General features: G+C 39.7%; 1 protein-coding gene across 1 annotated transcript; it reads left to right on the forward strand.

Annotated features, from left to right (window-relative positions):
- The first annotated feature begins 3537 nt into the window (after positions 1 to 3537).
- LOC138973784 (uncharacterized) lies at positions 3538 to 15611 on the forward strand. The gene is made up of 7 exons (XM_070346490.1): positions 3538 to 3958; positions 5585 to 5920; positions 6258 to 6296; positions 10138 to 10173; positions 11771 to 11869; positions 12409 to 12678; positions 13124 to 15611. Exons 1-7 carry the CDS (start codon positions 3871 to 3873, stop codon positions 13336 to 13338), a joined length of 1083 nt encoding a protein of 360 aa, XP_070202591.1. The 5' UTR covers positions 3538 to 3870; the 3' UTR covers positions 13339 to 15611.
- Positions 15612 to 19112: the final 3501 nt, after the last annotated feature.

A 19112-nucleotide genomic window follows, 5' to 3' on the forward strand; every position in this document is an offset into this window, starting at 1 on the left:
GGTTGGAGCTCGGACATTTGCAAGAACAAATGATGTGGAGTCACAGCTGAACTTGCGCTGAAGCTTAAACAGGTATCTAAGGGAACGCAGAGTTACTTTACGGTAGTAGCCCCCTCCGCCCCCGAAATCAATGAAAATCGTTCATTCTTGTGAAGTTAAAACCAACTTTAATGTATAATTTTAAAGATGTGTAAGAATAACAACTAAATTAAATACCATGCTGCAATGTATGTTTTCCGTTTGGAGTGATGTCAATCAATAAAGAGCTTTAAGTTTTTACTGTTGCATCTAATTCTGTGGGCCAAGAATATATATTGAACCAGTATTTATTAATGAATTCAGTTTGCATGTTAACTTCATAACATGGTTTAGACTGGCACGCAGCTCTAGAGAATATCGCATTTGAGTCTGTGTTGTTGTTGTTATTGTTGTTTTATTGTTGTTGTTGTTGTTGTTGCAGTAAGGATATATGTCTCTTATATTTGAATGTTGCTGTAAAGATTTGAGTCTGTCGTGTTTGGCTGTTGTAAAAATGTGTGTATTGCATCGTAGACCGTTGCTGTAAATTTAAAAAAAAAATATTTGACTGTGTCTGTAAATGCTGTGAGTTTTGTTAATTAAAATATGTGCATTTTTAAATTGCGGTTGTTGCTGTACATATTTCCTCTTCTCACCTGCTATTGTCGCTGTTATTAGTAACATTTACACAAGTTTTTGAAATAAAAAGCTAAATGGATAATTTGCCCTTTTTTGGTGTTTTTGAAAAACTTGCCGAACCTCAAACATGCTAATATCATCCATGAAAACTTGTTCTTGTGTCCCAAGGTCAAGTATTGTCAGACACGTGATTTGACTCCTGTAAAGTAAGTTAAATGTCTGATGTTTTCGTGGTCTCCAAATATCAAGCTATTTGCTTATGTTCAGCGAGTATTTGTTTGTTTGTTTGCTTAACGCCCAGCCGACCACGAAGGGCCATATCAGGGCGGTGCTGCTTTGACATATAACGTGCGCCACACACAAGACAGAAGTCGCAACACAGGCTTCATGTCTCACCCAGTCACATTATGTTATTCTGACACCGGACCAACCAGTCCTAGCACTATAACCCCATAATGCCAGACGCCAGGCGGAGCAGCCACTAGATTGCCAATTTTAAAGTCTTAGGTATGACCCGGCCGGGGTTCGAACCCACGACCTCCCGATCACGGGGCGGACGCCTTTCCACTAGGCCAACCGTGCCGGTTTCAGCGATTAAACACAGTTTCTATACTTAGGATTTCCTTGGTACAACATTTCCTGAGGGTACCAAGATTAACAGTTTCAATGAAAAGTTACATATCTAGGAAATGTTGTATTCAGATAGATACAGGAGATATATCATTTTAGGATATCATCACATGACAAAAACATCTGGTGTCCTTGGTCGACTAGGAACTGTATATTAATTGAAATCAGCACAGGAAGTAGTTTTCGAATTGTAATTTTGAAGAAAACAAATCTCACCTGACGGATACACAAGTCTCTCATTTTTCAAAGGCATAGATTTATACAAGGATAGCAATTGCATCAGAAAGATTAGGCTGTGTAAATTGTCCCATCCATCTTTAACAGAGAAATAGTGGAAATGAATGTTTTAATCTTACCGAGTGAGGCAAATGGAACAGCCTCGAAATAAGCATAACAAAACCCGTTGTATTGGAAAAAGGGCCAGAACTCACAACACTGCTAGTTCTCTTGTAGTTTCTCACGCCTCGATCTGAAATGATTTAGCTATCTCGACATTGGGACTGATAAATGTTGAAAAAGTGCATACTTTAAACTCGCAGCTATGACTTAATAAAGATCTTTCAAAAGGAATTGTGTGTGTGTGTGTGTGTGTGTGTGTGTGTGTGTGTGTGTGTGTGTGTGTGTGTGTGTGTGTGTGCGTGCGTGCGTGCGTGAGTGAGTTTGTTTGTGTGTGTGGGTGTGTTTGTGTGTGTGTGTGTGTGCCCTTGACATATCAGAAACTTAAATAAATGACAAATATTTCCTGGTGTGTGTTTAAACCCAAGGATAGTTTATATTTAGGGGACGGAAACATGTTGCCAGCCGTTTCAACCACCCGAATAATCATTGCGGAAAAAAGTGAATGGACATTTCTTCTCCTTTGAAATAATTAAGTAAAGTGTTTGAGTAGGATTTATGTACAGAGTATTTCGTATTAGTTTTCTCACGTTGCTGAAAACGCTATCAATATGAACTAAAGAATTTTCAACCACCACTTAGTTAGACTCTCTGTGCATTTAATCTCGACAACTTTGATACTGTCTTGATGACATGGAGAGCCGGGCTCTTGTCATTTTGAAACCAAAAATAATAGGTCACTTGTGGTTATATGGACATTTTGACTGACAACGTTATTACATTGTAGTGGTATTCTTATTTGTGCTTATGTCATTACTGGTGAATTTATACATATTCAATGTTGAAAACATATATCCTTTACTGGCTCTACAACATTTTGAAATCTGCACATAATGTTTCAAAAGAAAACTCCAGATTTAAAACAAATCAAAATGCGTGCAGTCCAGACACTCACAACACAACAAACAACACATTTTATGAAGCGATATCAAAACATGTAGTCAATCGGTCGGCCAGAAACTAAACGATCAACACAGGAAACCAGTCATCATCGAGACCACACAAGGTAAGGCTTGACTAGCCGACAAGTGTTGCGCTCGCCTAGGTAAAGCATGAACACGTTGTAAATAACTTGCATAAACATGTCTTCGTTCACAGACAGACAAACACACACACACACACACACACACACACACACACACACACACACACACACACACACACCCACACACAAACACACACACACACGCACACACACACACGCACGCACATAATAACACACACACATTATACACAATCACCGTCTCGATTCCTGGTCTATCTGGTACTGTATTTAACAGTAAACACGACAATGGCAAAGCAACAGTAACACTCTGTAAGTTGTACAGTGTCAAAGTGGCGAAAGCGGCGAGAGTCCTCAACAGATATTATACTTCCCTTTTCCATATCAGTATCATCTATATCACGTATTATTATTCTATTTTTGATGGACGGCTACATTCTGATTATCCTCGCTCCACGGCTATCGCCAGTTGTATCTCTGACCGGACGCGACAGTCCTACGCGAATCTATCAAAACAAGAATACAGAGTGATCTCCCATATGTTGTTCACGAGCAGTGTTCGCGAGACGAAAATGATTGCAGATTGGCCGACTTCGACAGTGATCTCCGTTCTGTTCTTCACAGTTATGATAAAGACATCGTTCTAAGGTCACAACAAGTCGACATTTTGGGACTGCTGCCGGAAGGAGACCGTAATATATGGTTGCATCACTGTCAAAAAAATCGTCTGCTCCAGCGAGCGACGAAACCAAACGGTTGATTATCACGTGACACTCATGCCATATTCAGAGTTGTTTGCACAGTAAATACATCCGTACAGTGAAAAATAGCTCGCTTGAAACTGTCTAAAATAAAAATTCCTCTGTAATTTGAAAATTACAAAACACCATGAAAAATCATTATCGACGATCGCGAATCTGCTTACATCCATAACACATCACAAAAAGCTCTAAATATGTTAAAAAAAAATCGGTTTCCTTGCCAGACAAGGACACTCAAGGCATCCTGTCAGGGAGAGAATGAGCCGAACTCATTTTGACCTGAGGTCAGGATGGGACGGCTAGTCGTTTATAAAACTAAGCAGATCTGACGATTACTTCAGTTCTCTGTCGAGCAGGCCAACTTGTCAGTACTTTTACTTCCCTGTCGACAGGTTACACAAGTTTGATTCATAGGGTACAGAAATGGATACTGGACGTTATCAGAGATTAATGTGTGTTTGCTCGCTGATTATCTGTGTTTTGGTCGTCGTTTCTGATGGTGATCGGAATGGTGAGTAGGAAATTGATTTTATGTTGAGTTAAATATTCTCCTGTCAAATTTCTTATCTGTTATTCGCTAATTTTTTCTCGGTTTGTTAGATTTTTCTTTGCATTTGGTTTACTTTTATGCCGTCTTGTATCCCCCTCTTTCTGCTTACCTTTCTTTTCTGTTTTTACATTTAGTCAAGTTTTGACTAAATGTTTTAACATAGAGGGGGAATCGAGACGAGGGTCGTGGTGTATGTGTGTGTGTGTGTGTGTGTGTGTCTGTCTGTCTGTGTGTGCGTGTGTGTGTGTAGAGCGATTCAGACCAAACTACTGGACCGATCTTTATGAAATTTGACATGAGAGTTCCTGGGAATGATATCCCTGGAAATTGTTTTCTTTTGTTCGATAAATACTTTTGATGACGTCATATCCTGCTTTTTGTAAAAGTTGAGGAGGCACTGTCACAAACTCATTTTTCAATCAAATTTATTGAAATTTTTGTAAAGCAATCTTCGACGAAGGCCGGACTTCCGTATTGCATTTCAGCTTGGTGGCTTAAAAATTAATTAATGACTTCGGTCATTAAAAATCTGAAAATTGAAATAATTTTTTTTTTATAAAACGATCCAAATTTACGTTCATCTTATTCTACATCATTTCCTGATTCCAAAAACATATAAATATGTTATATTTGGATTAAAAACAAGCTCTGAAAATTAAAAACATAAAAAATAATAATATGATCAAAATTAAATTTCCGATATTGATTTAATAACAATTTCATCTTATTCCTTGTCGGTTCCTGATTCAAAAAACATATTGATATGATATGTTTGGATTAAAAACACGCTCAGAAAGTTAAAACGAAGAGAGGTAGCCAAAAGCGTGCTATGCAGCACAGCGAAACCACTACCGCGCTGAATAGGCTCGTCAGTTTCACTCCGTTATGCACAAGCGGCGGACTACGGTCATTGTGAAAAAATGCAGTGCGTTCAGTTTCATTCTGTGAGTTCCACAGCTTGACTACAAAGAACAGGCGCATCTGGCGTCTTTTTGAAAAGAAATAGTGATCACCACAGTTACTTCATTGTCCCTTCCCATGCAGAAAACCACAGTCTGAAAAGCAAATACACGTACAATTCGCTTTGACGATATCTAGCAGCCAACGATAGTGACATAATTCATACCAAGTACGTGGATGCTTGTTAATATCCTTATCATCATCCTCATATCCTACCCCTAATCATCATCATCATCATCATCATCATCTTCATCATCATCATCATCATCATCATCATCATCATCAGCATCATCATCATCATCATCATCATCATCATCATCATCATCATCATCATCATCATCTTCATCATCATCATCATCATCATCATCATCATCATCATCATCATCATCATCATCATCATCATCATCATCATCATCATCGTCAACATCATCATCAACGACATTGTCATCGTCATTATCTATAATGATGTCATCAACAGCTTGTCCTTGCATGTTTGTTTTCTTTGCATCGGGGTGCAGAATATTTTTTGTTTCTAGAATAGCAACTATATCAACATCTTACATTGTTTTGATTGTCATAAGTGCCACTCATTCAAAACAGTTGTGTGTGCAATTATTCTGTTTCCAGTGGAATGTCAAGAAAAGAGCTTCAATGGAGTTAAACGACTTCGTGTGGTGGAATGCATTGCCACTGGTCCTGTTTTTGGCATGCAGATGTGGGAAGATGGCGAAAACCCCAAGTCATTATTGAACTTCACCACGGGCGAAGAGAAGAAGTGTACACTGAAGTCAACGTTAGGAGCTTGCAATTATAGATCAGGACTATATCCATTATTTGTGGCTGGACAAGTAGTAATCACTGATCTGAAAGAACAAGAAACTAGGAGGTATTGGTGCAGAGGGAAATTTGTAGATGGTGCTGACATCATCTCACAAACATGCTACGCAAATGCCACACTGCAACGTAAGTGTTTGATTTACATCGATTTTTTTCGCTCAGTTTAGGTGCAGACATTTAGGTACGAGCACACAAGCAGAAACACAAATGGACAGAGCGACATACATGTTAGCACACACACGCACGTACCCACACAGAGAAGATGAACGAAATCAGACAGCAACTAAAACAGGTGGGCTAAAGTCTGGTGAGAAATGTATTCCAAAATATATATATGCCACACATCTAATTCACATAGGCTGTTTAATGTTACTACAAGTTTTCACATTAGAATTGCACATCATACAATTAACATCTTAGATTGAACTGTTGATTTCAATGGGATGTGTCTTTGGATTTACAGTTGGTGCTGCAACAACTTCTCCATCAACAACAGTGAAAGGTGAGTTGCCACGATTTGTTTTATGGAAACATTGCTCTCTCTAAAGAAAGAGAATAAGAGACACACCGAGAGAGAATCAGATTCAGATTCATAACTTTATTAAAAAGCGATGAAGGTTTGAGGTTGAGTCCAATCTTCCAACCGTTCCTCTATGGACATACAAAGCATTGCACGTACATGGCGTAATTATTAATTAGTATATAGTATAACGTAGAAATAGCTGAACGCAGTAACATTGAATTCGCAGTTGTCATAAAGTAACGATAATGCTAGAAACAATAATTATGATGATGATATACTATTATGATGATAATAATGATACTTATACTACTGCTACTACCATTGCAACGGCGACCTCATGTACTGCCACTAAACCCATTGAGGAAGGACGAGATTAAAGACAAGTTGCGTTTTACCAGAACCAAAATGATCAGAAACAAATGTTGAGAAGTGTTTATATCACTCATGAAACGGCTTTCATTGTTGACCTTGTGAACATAAATAAATGGAACAAAAACATGTTGCACACGAAAAATGTGTGCCTGCCTCGAGCCCTTTGAAAGGATAAAAACAGCTTCATAATCACTCTTTCTTTCTTTATTTGGTGTTTAACGTCGTTTTCAACCACGAAGGTTAAATCGCGACGACATAATCACTCATTTTCCTTCTGTCGTTTGAGGTGACGAGGAAATAACCTGCGGGGTTCATTTCGGAATGTATAAGACTTGCAAACGTGTTCACCTTAAAGTACTTTTAAAACGATCGAACGTGTAAATGTCTTTAGCTTTTATTTTTACTTTGGTAAACAAATGACTATAGAAAGATTTGTTATTCTCAATAGGTCTTGTACAGCTTACGTAAATGGAGTTCACGAAGTAATTTTGCGGTGTTTATATATATCTATTCGAATGGCACTAGTTGTGCACGACCTAATTTCTCGATAGAGGTGGTAAGACGACATAAATCCTTAAACAAATGCAGGCGTTGTACACAGCCCAACATTATCAAGACTGTGTACTTCTTCTTGGTCTTGTGCTTGCGTGTACACACGAAGGGGGTTAAGTCACAAGCAGGTCTGCACATAAGTTGACCTGGGAGATCGGACAAATCTCCACTCTTAACCAACCAGGCGGCAGCAACCGGGATTCGAACTCCCGACCTCCCGATTAGGAGGCCGACGTCTTACCACCACGCCACTGTGTACTCAAACGTATGACCTGGCGAAAGACAACAAGACAAATTATCATTCACTGTGTTGACTATGAACAGTGCACTACCAAGTTGGCTGAGCCCATTGACAGAAGAAATGTTCTCTTAAGTTTGTGAATGTGTCATTAACAATTTTTCAGGAAACAGATTTTTGACCCTATCTTTAAGTAGTAACTGGTAAAAAAAAAAAAAAATTAAAACCCAAGTGATGTCGTTTTCCTTCTGTCTTTTCTTCCTTTCTATGTTTTTCAAATACTAAAAGTAAGAATTTAAAACTTATAGCCGGGTTGCTAAAACCCGTATTACTGTCTTTATTTTAGCCGCTAATACCACGAAAAGAAACACAAATGAAAATGTTAACACAGCATGAAAAAGACCATCCGACCAAGCGGGAAAGTGTGCTCTTGGTTCTGTTTCTACAGTTGTTAATAATCACACTTTAATCGAGCGCTTAGGACGATTGTAATTGAGATAACTGATAAAACGGACATACTCATGATGATTCTCTTCCGGCCGTACTTGAGCATTCTTGTACTTTGAACGGTCGAAAACGACGTTAAACACCAAATAAAGAAAGAAAGAAAGAGCATTCTTGTTGAAGTGGTTATTTGCGTTGTACGTGTGCTGAGTTACTATGTGTGTGAATCAGGACGTTTCAATGGCAACATAATATATCTTTCAATCTCTGTTGATTTTATTACACATCCGATGGAAATGAGAATATCGTATGCGTATTAAAAGAGAGAGAGAGAGAGAGAGAGAGAGAGAGAGAGAGAGAGAGAGAGAGAGAGAGAGAGAGAGAGAGAGAGAGAGAGAGAGAGAGAGAGAGAGAGAGAGAGAGAGAGAGAGAGAGAGAGAGAGAGAGAGAGAGAGAGAGAGAGAGACAGCCAGACACCCAGACAGACAGACAGAGACAGACAGAGAGAGAGAGTGATAGAGAGAGAGAGAGACATAGTGAGAGAGAGAAAGAGTGAGAGACAGACACAGAGTGAGAGAGAGATAGAGAGTGAGAGACAGAGTAAGAGAGAGATAAGGAGTGAGTGTGAGAAACAGAGAGAGAGTGTGAGATAGAAGGAAGATCGAGAGAGAGAAACAGAGTGAGAGAGAGAGACAGCGAGGGAGAGTGAAACAGAGAGAGTGAGCGACAAAACAAAAATATATATAAAAAGGGAAAAAAAGGAAAGAAAAATAAGAAGGAAACAGTTAAAGGAGGGGTTGAAGCAGCCTGCATGCAACTGAGGTCACACACACCAAAACAAAAGTGGATACTTGCTGAAGTGTCATCCTCACTGAACTTCTTTGTCCATCTTTTATTCCATGGGCGTCTTTGCCAAAATACAACTCAGTTTGATAATGGACTTATGTTTTTTGTTTGGTGTAATGCTTTTTACATTTAGTCAAGTTTTGACTAAATGTTTTAACATAGAGGGGGAATCGAGACGAGGGTCGTGGTGTATGTGTGTGTGTGTGTGTGTGTGTGTGTGTGTGTGTGTGTGTGTGTGTGTGTGTGTGTGTGTCTGTGCGTGTGTAGAGCGATTCAGAACAAACTACTGGACCGATCTTTATGAAATTTTACATGAGAGTTTCTGGGAATAATATTCCCGGTTTATTTTTTTTCTTTTTCGAAAAATACCTTTAATGACGTCATATCCGGCTTTTTGTAAAAGTTGAGGCGGCACTGTCACATCCTCATTTTTCAATCAAATTGATTGAAATTTTGGCCAAGCAATCTTCGACAAAATCCGGACTTCGGTATTGCATTTCAGCTTGGTTGCTGAAAAATTAATTTATGACTTTGGTCATTAAAAATCGGAAAATTGTAAAAAAAATACTTTTGTTATGAAACGATCCAAATTTACGTTCATCTTATTCTTCATCATTTTCTGATTCCAAAAACTTATAAATGTGTTATATTTGGATTAAAAACAAGCTCTGAAAATTAAAAAATATAAAAATTATGATCAAATTAAATGTTTGAAATAAATTTTTTAAATTTCATCTTATTCCTTGTCGGTTCCTGATTCCAAAAACATATAGATATGATATGTTTGGATTAAAAATATGCTCAGAAAGTTAAAACGAAGAGAGGTACAGAAAAGCGTGCTATCCTTCTCAGCGCAGCTACTACCCCGCTCTTCTGGTCAATTTCACTGCCTTTGCCATGAGCGGTGGACTGACGATGCTACGAGTATACGGTCTTGCTGAAAAATTGCATTGCGTTCAGTTTCATTCTGTGAGTTCGACAGCTACTTGACTAAATGTTGTATTTTCGCCTTACGCGACTTGTTTTGTCTCTGTAAACAGTGTACATAATTGTGTTTGTTACTCTTTGAGGGGCGGAGGAGGGGGGTGGGGGTGTGGTGGTGGAGGTGGTGTAAAGATGAAATATAAATTGAGGAGGCTGAAGAAGGAAAGACAGAGAGAGAGAGAGAGAGAGAGATTTGCGCGTGTGTGTGTGTGTGTGTGTGTGTGTGTGTGTGTGTGTGTGTGTGTGTGTGTGTGTGTGTGTGTGTGTGTGTGTGTGTATGAGACACGCACACACAATGCACGCTTAAGCAGGACACAGAGTAACAGAGAAAGTGAGAGAGAGAGAGAGATTCACATCTTGTTTTATGTTTTATTTTTGTTTCAGGAAGTTCCCCTGCAGGTCAAACATCCGGGACCTCCGGTAGGTTCAAAAGTTTCGATATTTTTGTTGCTTAACATGTTTCCGGATCTTTTCTTCATGACCGATACTTAACAACCCTCCCCTTTCAATGATGTCCGATACTTGCAATGTCCATAACAGCGTACGACAAAAGAGTTAAACAAAACAAAACAAAACGAAACAGTTTTCTTCTGATTCGTTTGGTAAGCACTGATGCTTGAGATAGTACAAGCAAATATAATGATATACAAATAAAAATAAAAATAAGAAGATATTTTAGTCAAGAAAAAAAAGTCTGCAGTTTAGAACAAAAAATAATGTGCAGTTCTGGCAGTACATAATACACTATGTTTTGTGCAAGAAATATATTCTGGCAGTACATAATACACTATGTTTTGTGCAAGAAATATATTCTGGCAGTACATAATACACTATGTTTTGTGCAAGAAATATATTCTGGCAGTACATACTACACTATGTTTTGTGCAAGAAATATATTCTGGCAGTACATACTACACTATGTTTTGTGCAAGAAATATGTTCTGGCAGTACATACTACACTATGTTTTGTGCAAGAAATATATTCAGGCAGTTTATCTTTAAAGCAAAATTGCAATATTCGGGATGAAAAATCAACCCCATGGTCTCAATGTCAATCTTTAGTTGCTCATGTATACGTGTAAATCTTCACCGATTAATCTTGTCATATTATCTGTTGTACATTTACCGAAGATGTACATAATTTTGACTGCTATGTAATGTGACGTATACAAATATTATACAAGACTGAACATTTTAATATTGGTCTCATGAAAAGTTGTCCAACTTCCGCTAGACCTGTTGTAATATATTTTCCTTTTTATAAGACAGCTAATATGGTGGAATTGTTGTCCACACCCCCTTCCATATGTGCATGCAATGTGGTTGTACTTTTTAGGATCACCATGTTTATGATATGAACAGTAAACTTAATTACCTTTTCCAGCATATAAAGTTCAATTAAAATGGATTGTGGTTTAACGCTTTTCTGAACGTGCAAAAATTGTTGCAATAATTGTTTGGCCAAGTTTAGAAGAAAAAAAGGTTGTTCAGGACAGGTGTGATACGTTGTGCACACAATTACACGTGACAAAATCGCACAAATCTAGGGTAATATGTCTTAGGCTTGACACATTTGCAACGTCAACAATAAAACAACAACAACAAACACATCTGCGTTCAGTTATGTGCACATCAATATCAATGGTTTGCTTCACAGATGTCAGTTTTGTTTACACATCTTTGGTTGTCTTAACTCTTATGTTGTAAATCTGTCTTAAAACAAGCTTCTGGCAACTGAACTGGCTACCCCATAACCTCTCATAAACCTTTCTTTCATTGAAGATATTATGTTATGTCATTCCGCGTATTCTGATCAGTGTGCTTCCAGCACTTAAGACATTGTCACGTTCGTTTTTTTGTTTCTGTCTTTCTTTCATTCTGTTCCTTGTCTGTTCTTCTTCCCGACTGTGTTTCCTTCTGTCTGACGTTTTACTTCCTCTTTGTTTCTTGTGTGTATTTTGTCTTTATATATTCCAATGTAGAAAAACTCCTAGATGTTCATTTTGTGTCCTTGCAGATGCCACCCTGTTCTCAAACAATGTTGTCATCATCATACTGGTACTGCTGGTGATCGCTGTGACCGCTGTCTGTGTGGTGGGCGCCATCTATTGCAAACGTGAGTATGATCTTAGCTCTACTCAGAGTGGTTCGTGGTTGCATGCGTCTATAAGCATAAACGTAAACAGTCCCCTGAAATCTGAGCATGACTGCCTAAATGTCGGCAAAAGCGTCCATTCATGGTGAAGCCCACTCGTGACCACGGGTACACGCTCGAGTTGCAGCCAACGAACGTAGAAGAAGAAGAAGAAGAAGAGGAAAAAGAAGAAGAAGAAGAAGAAGAAGAAGAAGAAGAAGAAGAAGAAGAAGAAGAAGAAGAAGAAGAAGAAGAAATCACTACTTGACTAAATGTAAAAAGAAACACATGCAACATAACATACTGTGTATGATACTTCGGCGTACGGTCCAGGGGAAATAATTAAACGACTGAATGAATTACTAACTAAGAAAATCCTACCGATGGCAAAGCACAAATCGTGTACAACATTATTGTGTATTTGTATGATCATGGCATTTGTTTCAAAAACCAACTTCAAAAGATGATTTAAGCTTTTCTCTGTTTTGTTCTTAAACAATCTGTTTTCCTGTCTATCGAAGGTCGGAATCGGAAGCGACGGAAACGTGACTGTGACTCACTTTCAATGCGAAGCGGGATGACGTCAAAATCGTTTTACGGCATGAGCGACAAAGGGCCGCAATTTGGCTTCGACGATGGACCCGGAATGCAGACTTTGACCCGTCAGTTGAGCTACTCCTCTTCCGCCCCTCCAAAGGTCATGGCCCCAGATGTGCCTGGACAGATAGGGAGAGTGATGCAGTACCAGAAACCAACAGACTGCATGCCATATGCTGGCACCATGGCTTCAGGTGAGGAGGGGCTTGTTGCTGTTGGTGTTGTGGTTGGAGGTAGTGGTGGTGGTGATGGTGTTGTTGTTGTTGTTGTTGTTGTTGTTGCTGTTGTTGTTGTTGTTGTTGTGATGGTGTTTGTGGTGGTGGTGGTTGTGATACAAGGGGATAGTGTTGCAGTACCAGAAACCCATGCATGCCTTACGCTGGTACCATGGTTTCTGGTTATTAGGTTGTTGTGGTTGTTGTTGTTGTTGTTGTTTTGTTGTTGTTGTTGTTGTTGTTGTTGTTGTTGTTGTTGTTGTTGTTGTTGTTGTTGTTGTTGATGGTGATGTTGAGCATAATGGTGATGGTAGTGCTCCGTCGCGATATAAGGAGATAGTGATGCAGTATCAAAAGCCCACATACTGCATGACTTACGCCGGCGCACCCACATAAGCCAACGATTTTGGTTTTCCTATTGCAGTGAGGAGCTACGATCCCCCAGGAGCCAGCCAGTACCACGAGCCATGGGGCAAGACACTGGACGACCCCGAGATACTGGGCAGGCTGACCTCAGTCCGTGCCAACAGGGGGGCATTGGTCAAGATACCCGACTTTGAAGCCACCTCCTCCTCCGCCTCCTACCCCGCCCCGCCCTCTGCCTCGCCCACCCAGGAGACAGGCCCCGCCTTCATATAAGAGAGGGAGTGACGTCATTGATCTTATGACGTATTGGGTCGTCATGGTTTTCACAACTTCCTCAAAGTGAGATGTCATGTATCTAATGATGGAATGAGGCCCACGCCTCCCGTGTTTTCCAAAGAGAACGAGTATTTTTCAAAGAACTTCTTTTACAACTCAATCTTAAACAAAAACATAAATGTAGGTATTCTTCCTTTCGTTTAATATGTAACATCGGATTGATTATTTATTCAGCAACCAAAGCTCTTATCACACTATTTACAACGTGATATAGTCATGTTAACGTGTTCTATGTATTTTGCTTTACTTAATTTATTTTCGCTTGGAAGGTTTGCTGTGTGAATATGACATCAATTGCTCATGTATTCTATCAAAAAACAAGAAAGGTAGGTTGTTGGAACGTTTGTTATTGACAAAATAATACATTCACAGATATTTCGACCCAACGGTCTTTTAAGTGAACAGACAAACAAATATTCACACAGAACTACAACCTACAACAACTTACCTTTCTTGTTTTTTGATTCTGAATTTTGGAACGTTGGCAGTCTCTTTGTTTTTGGATTTGTATTCTATAATTCGCCTTTCTTGAATCTTACCAGTCCGATTTTGTTCTTCTATCTTTGTACTTGAAACGATGTGCTATGATTGCTGTTGTCAATGTATTTCACGGTATTTCAGTGACGGTATGATGGTGGGCGTGGGTGTGGACAATTCAAAGAGTAGAAAATCTGAACAGAAAGTAATATACTATGTAAAAAAAATAAGAAGAACACATCCATGTTTTGACATTGCTGAACAGAAAGCTTGCTTTTACCGCATGCCGCGCCGATGCTTTTAAATCTACATTCTCTTACTTTGATTGTGTTAAACAGAAAACATTTTGTCACAACAGTCATGTTCCTCCACCTTGCCCTCCTCCGTGTGTGTGTGTGTGTGTGTGTGTGTGTGTGTGTGTGTGTGTGTGTGTGTGTGTGTGTGCATGTGTGTGTGCGTGTGTGTCTGTGCGTGCGTGTGTGTGTGTGTGTGCGTGTGTGTGTGTGTGTGTGCGTGTGTGTGTGTGTGTGTGGGGGGACACCATACCAATAAATTTCCTAACGTAATGATACATGGGATCTTTAATGTTGTTTTGTTATCTTCCAGCAAGGTTCAAGTTGTCTCCCATTGACCAGTTTGCTAACGTGTACAGTGTGGTAATACACACTGGCAGAACTCGTGATTCCTTTTTTCTCACATCAACAAAATCCATTGTATAAGCTTTATTGTCTTGTGGCTTAAATTGCCTTGATGAAAGTTTTGTCATTCCTGTGTACAGAGGTTCTTCTTAGCCAAAACAGAAACACATTTGTGTCATAAGTGCTAATTTTGAGTTATTGCTTTTTCTAGTTTCAAGAGACGTGTTACCAACGTGTGTAATACTACTTAAAATGTAAGTAGCAAGGGATACAATCGACCTTGTCAACTCTATGTGCCTTTATGATTTTAAGGACAACACAGCTTTTTTTTTGAAAATGTAATATTGCGAATTTTGTTTCTGTACATTATACTACCTGATTCTGGTCTGTTTGTTATGCATACTTTGTTCATATTAACCTGTATTTCTTTTTGTATATATTTGCATTTAAGACAGAAACATTGTTGAAAGGTGTATTGTGCCTTCGTTAATAGGAGAAAATAAACACAATTTTTTGTAATGTTTTGTAATTATCTACTCACGAGTGTAATTGGTTACTCCACTTTGAACAGGTTATGAGTGGCGACAAAAATAACATAATTTATTTATTAATTGATACAGCCTTAAGTAAATACGAAGAGAATAAAAGGGTCAAACAAGACAGACCAAAAAACTCGAGACATCAGAAAATCGTACATCAGACTGTACCGGACATGGCTGCTTATGAATAGAATGATGGTCACGTTTCCTGAATATAAGTTATCCTCCTGGCAAGTGAACAATCAGGAGTTTCAGTCTCACTGGCTGCAATTTGGGGGTAAAAGGAAAAATCTCACTGGCTGCAGTCTGGGGGTAAAAGAAGAAATCTCACTGGCTGCAATCTGGGGGTAAAAGGAGAAATCTCACTGGCTGCAATCTGGGGGTAAAAGAAAAATTGTTATGTTGTTGTAAGTCATTAAGTATTTAAGATATAATATTTAAGAACGATGATGTTGTACCTTAAAAGGGAAAATGCAATGAAAACCTAATACTCCAACGCTTATATCCTCTTTTCCTTATCCTTATAAAATAATCAATTATATGATCGTCTGCGTAGTAGGTGTGAATTGTGATCCGCAAGTGAAGGGTTGGGGGGGGGGGGTAGAGGTTGATCATTGATGTGTGTGTGTGTGTGTGTGTGTGTGTGTGTGTGTGTGTGTGTGTGTGTGTGTTTGTGTTCGTGGATTGTGAGGGAGGGAGAGGGGCAGGGTGGGGTGGGGGGTGAATTGGTTTTCAGGTTTTGGTTTGGGTATGAAACGAGAAAAACAATACCCACACCACACAAAATCTTGGGGGCAAAAAACACTCGCAGTCGCATCTGTCCGCACAATAGTGTATTCACCAGCAACAGGAAAGAAAGGTAACAATAGAAAAAGACTCATCTTTGCTTCCTGCTATTCATTGCCCCCGACTCGATCGTCGCACTATTATCCACAAATCTGTTGTGAGATGTCAACGCCGACTGTGCAAGCAAATCACCTCGTCTATACATATAAATAAAAGAGAGTGTCTGTCTGTCTGTCTGTCTGTGTGTGTGTGTGTGTGTGTGTGTGTGTGTCTGTCTGTCTGTGGTCGCCATACCTCAGAGATGGCAAAAGATAAGCACAAGATATTTTGCATGCACACTGCCCTGGACCCACAAATGTGCACCTGGGTTTTAGTTTCTCCAGACATTGTTTCCTTCCTCGGATAATTACCCTCCCCATCTATCAATACAGTCTATATAATGCAAGGGAGGTAAGTCATGCTTTGTCACCCACGGAAGGGAGGTAACTCTCATCAAACCAGTATACCGTGTCATTCTCAAGGGTTACCCCCCGCCCGCTATCATCCCGCCGCCCCCCCCCCCCCCCCCCACACACACACACACTAACCCTGCCTTCCAGATCATCGCGAATAATGTTTACGAAACGATCGCCTCAGTGAAAGATCACGAGAATTTACAGATTTCTCTCCCCTGTTCAAAAAGGTATGACGCGCTCACTCATGAGGTATGCGTGCTTTGATCAGACGGTAACTACAGTGGGTGTGAGAAGGGGTAAACAAATCACGAAAAACACGTTGAACCAAATAGAAACTTGCCTTGCCTATACATCCAAATGTATGAGCTCACACTGTCATTTTTCTTATCCACATTGGAATAAGATTCGAGAGGTTTCTGAGAGAGGGGAGAGCAGAAACACCCGGGCGAAGCCGGGCCTGACTGCTAGTATATATATAAGAATGGATGTAAGTGTGTGTGTGTGTGTGTGTGTGTGTGTGTGTGTCTGTGGTCGCCATACGCCTGAGATGGCAAGAGGCAGGAACAAGATAGTGTGCAGGCACACTGCCTAAGAGTCGCAGGTGTGCACCTGGGTTTTAGTTTCTTGATTCATTGTTTCCTTTCTCAGAATATGGACCTCCCCTTTATTGAATACAGCCTATATAGTGCAAGGCCAGTTCAATGCCTAGCGTTCACCTGTAGCAAGCACATAATGTCCGTTATATTAGAGACTCTGTATGGCTCCTATCAGGGGAAGAAATGAAGAAAAAACAAGTCGCGTAAGGCGAAAATACAACATTTAGTCAAGTAGCTGTCGAACTCACAGAATGAAACTGAACGCAATGCAACGCAGCAAGACCGTATACTCGTAGCATCGTCAGTCCACCCCTCATGACAAAGGCAGTGAAATTGACAAGAAGAGCGGGGTAGTAGTTGCGCTGAGAAGGATAGCACGCTTTTCTGTACCTCTCTTCGTTTTAACTTTCTGAGCGTGTTTTCAATCCAAACATATCATATCTATATGTTTTTGGAATCAGGAACCGACAAGGAATAAGATGAAAGTGTTTTTAAATTGATTTGGAGAATTTAATTTTGATAATAATTTTTATATATTTAATTTTCAGAGCTTGTTTTTAATCCAAATATAACATATTTATATGTTTTTGGAATCAGCAAATGATGGAGAATAAGATGAACGTAAATTTGGATAGTTTGATTTTTTTTACAATTTTCAGATTTTTAATGACCAAAGTCATTAATTAAATTTTAAGCCACCAAGCTGAAATGCAATACCGAAGTCCGGGCTTCGTCGAACATTACTTGACCAAAATTTCAACCAATTTGGTTAAAAAATGAGGGCGTGACAGTGCCGCCTCAACTTTCACGAAAAGCCGGATATGACGTCATCAAAGACATTTATAAAAAAAATGAAAAACAAATATGGGGATATCATACCCAGGAACTCTCATGTCAAATTTCATAAAGATCGGTCCAGTAGTTTGGTCTGAATCGCTCTACACGCACGCACGCACACACACACACACACACACACACACACACACACACACACACACACACACACACACACACACACACACACACACACACACACACACACATACACCACGATCCTCGTCTCGATTCCCCCCTCTATGTTAAAACATTTAGTCATAACTTGACTAAATGTAAAAATGAATTGAACAGTTCCGGAAATGTCCAGAAGCTAAGAAAGGTAACTCTTACTTTGTGTTTTTATCCAAACAAGGGAGGTAGCGCTGATAATAATTGGATAGCGAGCGTCTTAAAACGCTTTAGGTCTCTGCTTACACCCGGGCGAAGCCGGGCTTAACTGCTAGTTTGAAATAAGACAATACCATCGCTCGAATGCAAAACATAGGCACTCTCGTTTCAAAGACGTTTTCTGCCAGCTTCACACACCATTCTGTAGTCGGAACCTACAGAACTTCGCATCCTCAAACCTGACATACTTGTCTCAACAGTTTATAAACTCAAATCACAGAAAGTTGCTCAGGTGGTAGAGCACTGGACTTGTGATCGAGAGGTCGCTGGTTCGAATCCGGGCCGGGACGGACACGGGTCAACTTTATGTGCAGACCCAGAGACGGTATCCATCTCCCACCCCCGTGTCACCACAATGGCACGTTAAAGATCTTGGTCATTCTACCATAAGTGCAGATGGCTGATACCACCTAAACACGCAAACATCAAAAAGCCGTGAGGGCGTAAAACTCGAATCGTATAAACCAATTCATGTCCAATATAGGCAATTAAGACCTGACGGACAATAAGCCCCTTAAAAAAAAAAAGTTGCTTTCACACGCCAGCAATAACTGCAACAACGTGCTTGGGGCCCTGTAGTGTCTTTGAATGCTAGAGTGTATGTATGAGTGGAACTATCGCTATGTGCCTTCGCTCTCAGCCTTCCAACATGCACACGGATTCCGCCATTAGTCTCCAACTGATTTAATATTCATGAACCACGTGATACACCAGAACCAATCGTGGTGGAACAATATTACATCTCTTCCTTTCTTCCAGGAATAAAACAAGAACATCAGAACAAAACATAACATTCCGAAGAAATAAACAAAAACTTCTGAAGCACAAAGTCAAATCAATGATTAAAACATTTTCGCATCGCTTATCAATTTACTCTCATTTTCTCTCCCCAAGCGCACAGAAGTACAACAGTTTGTAGGAACAAGAGAAACAAATACAACCAAAACGCTGATAATGTAGGCTACCAATGCAATACTGAGTCGACAATCTTTGTAG

The sequence above is a fragment of the Littorina saxatilis genome, linkage group LG8 (assembly GCF_037325665.1).
Source record: "Littorina saxatilis isolate snail1 linkage group LG8, US_GU_Lsax_2.0, whole genome shotgun sequence".
NCBI lineage: Eukaryota > Metazoa > Mollusca > Gastropoda > Littorinimorpha > Littorinidae > Littorina > Littorina saxatilis.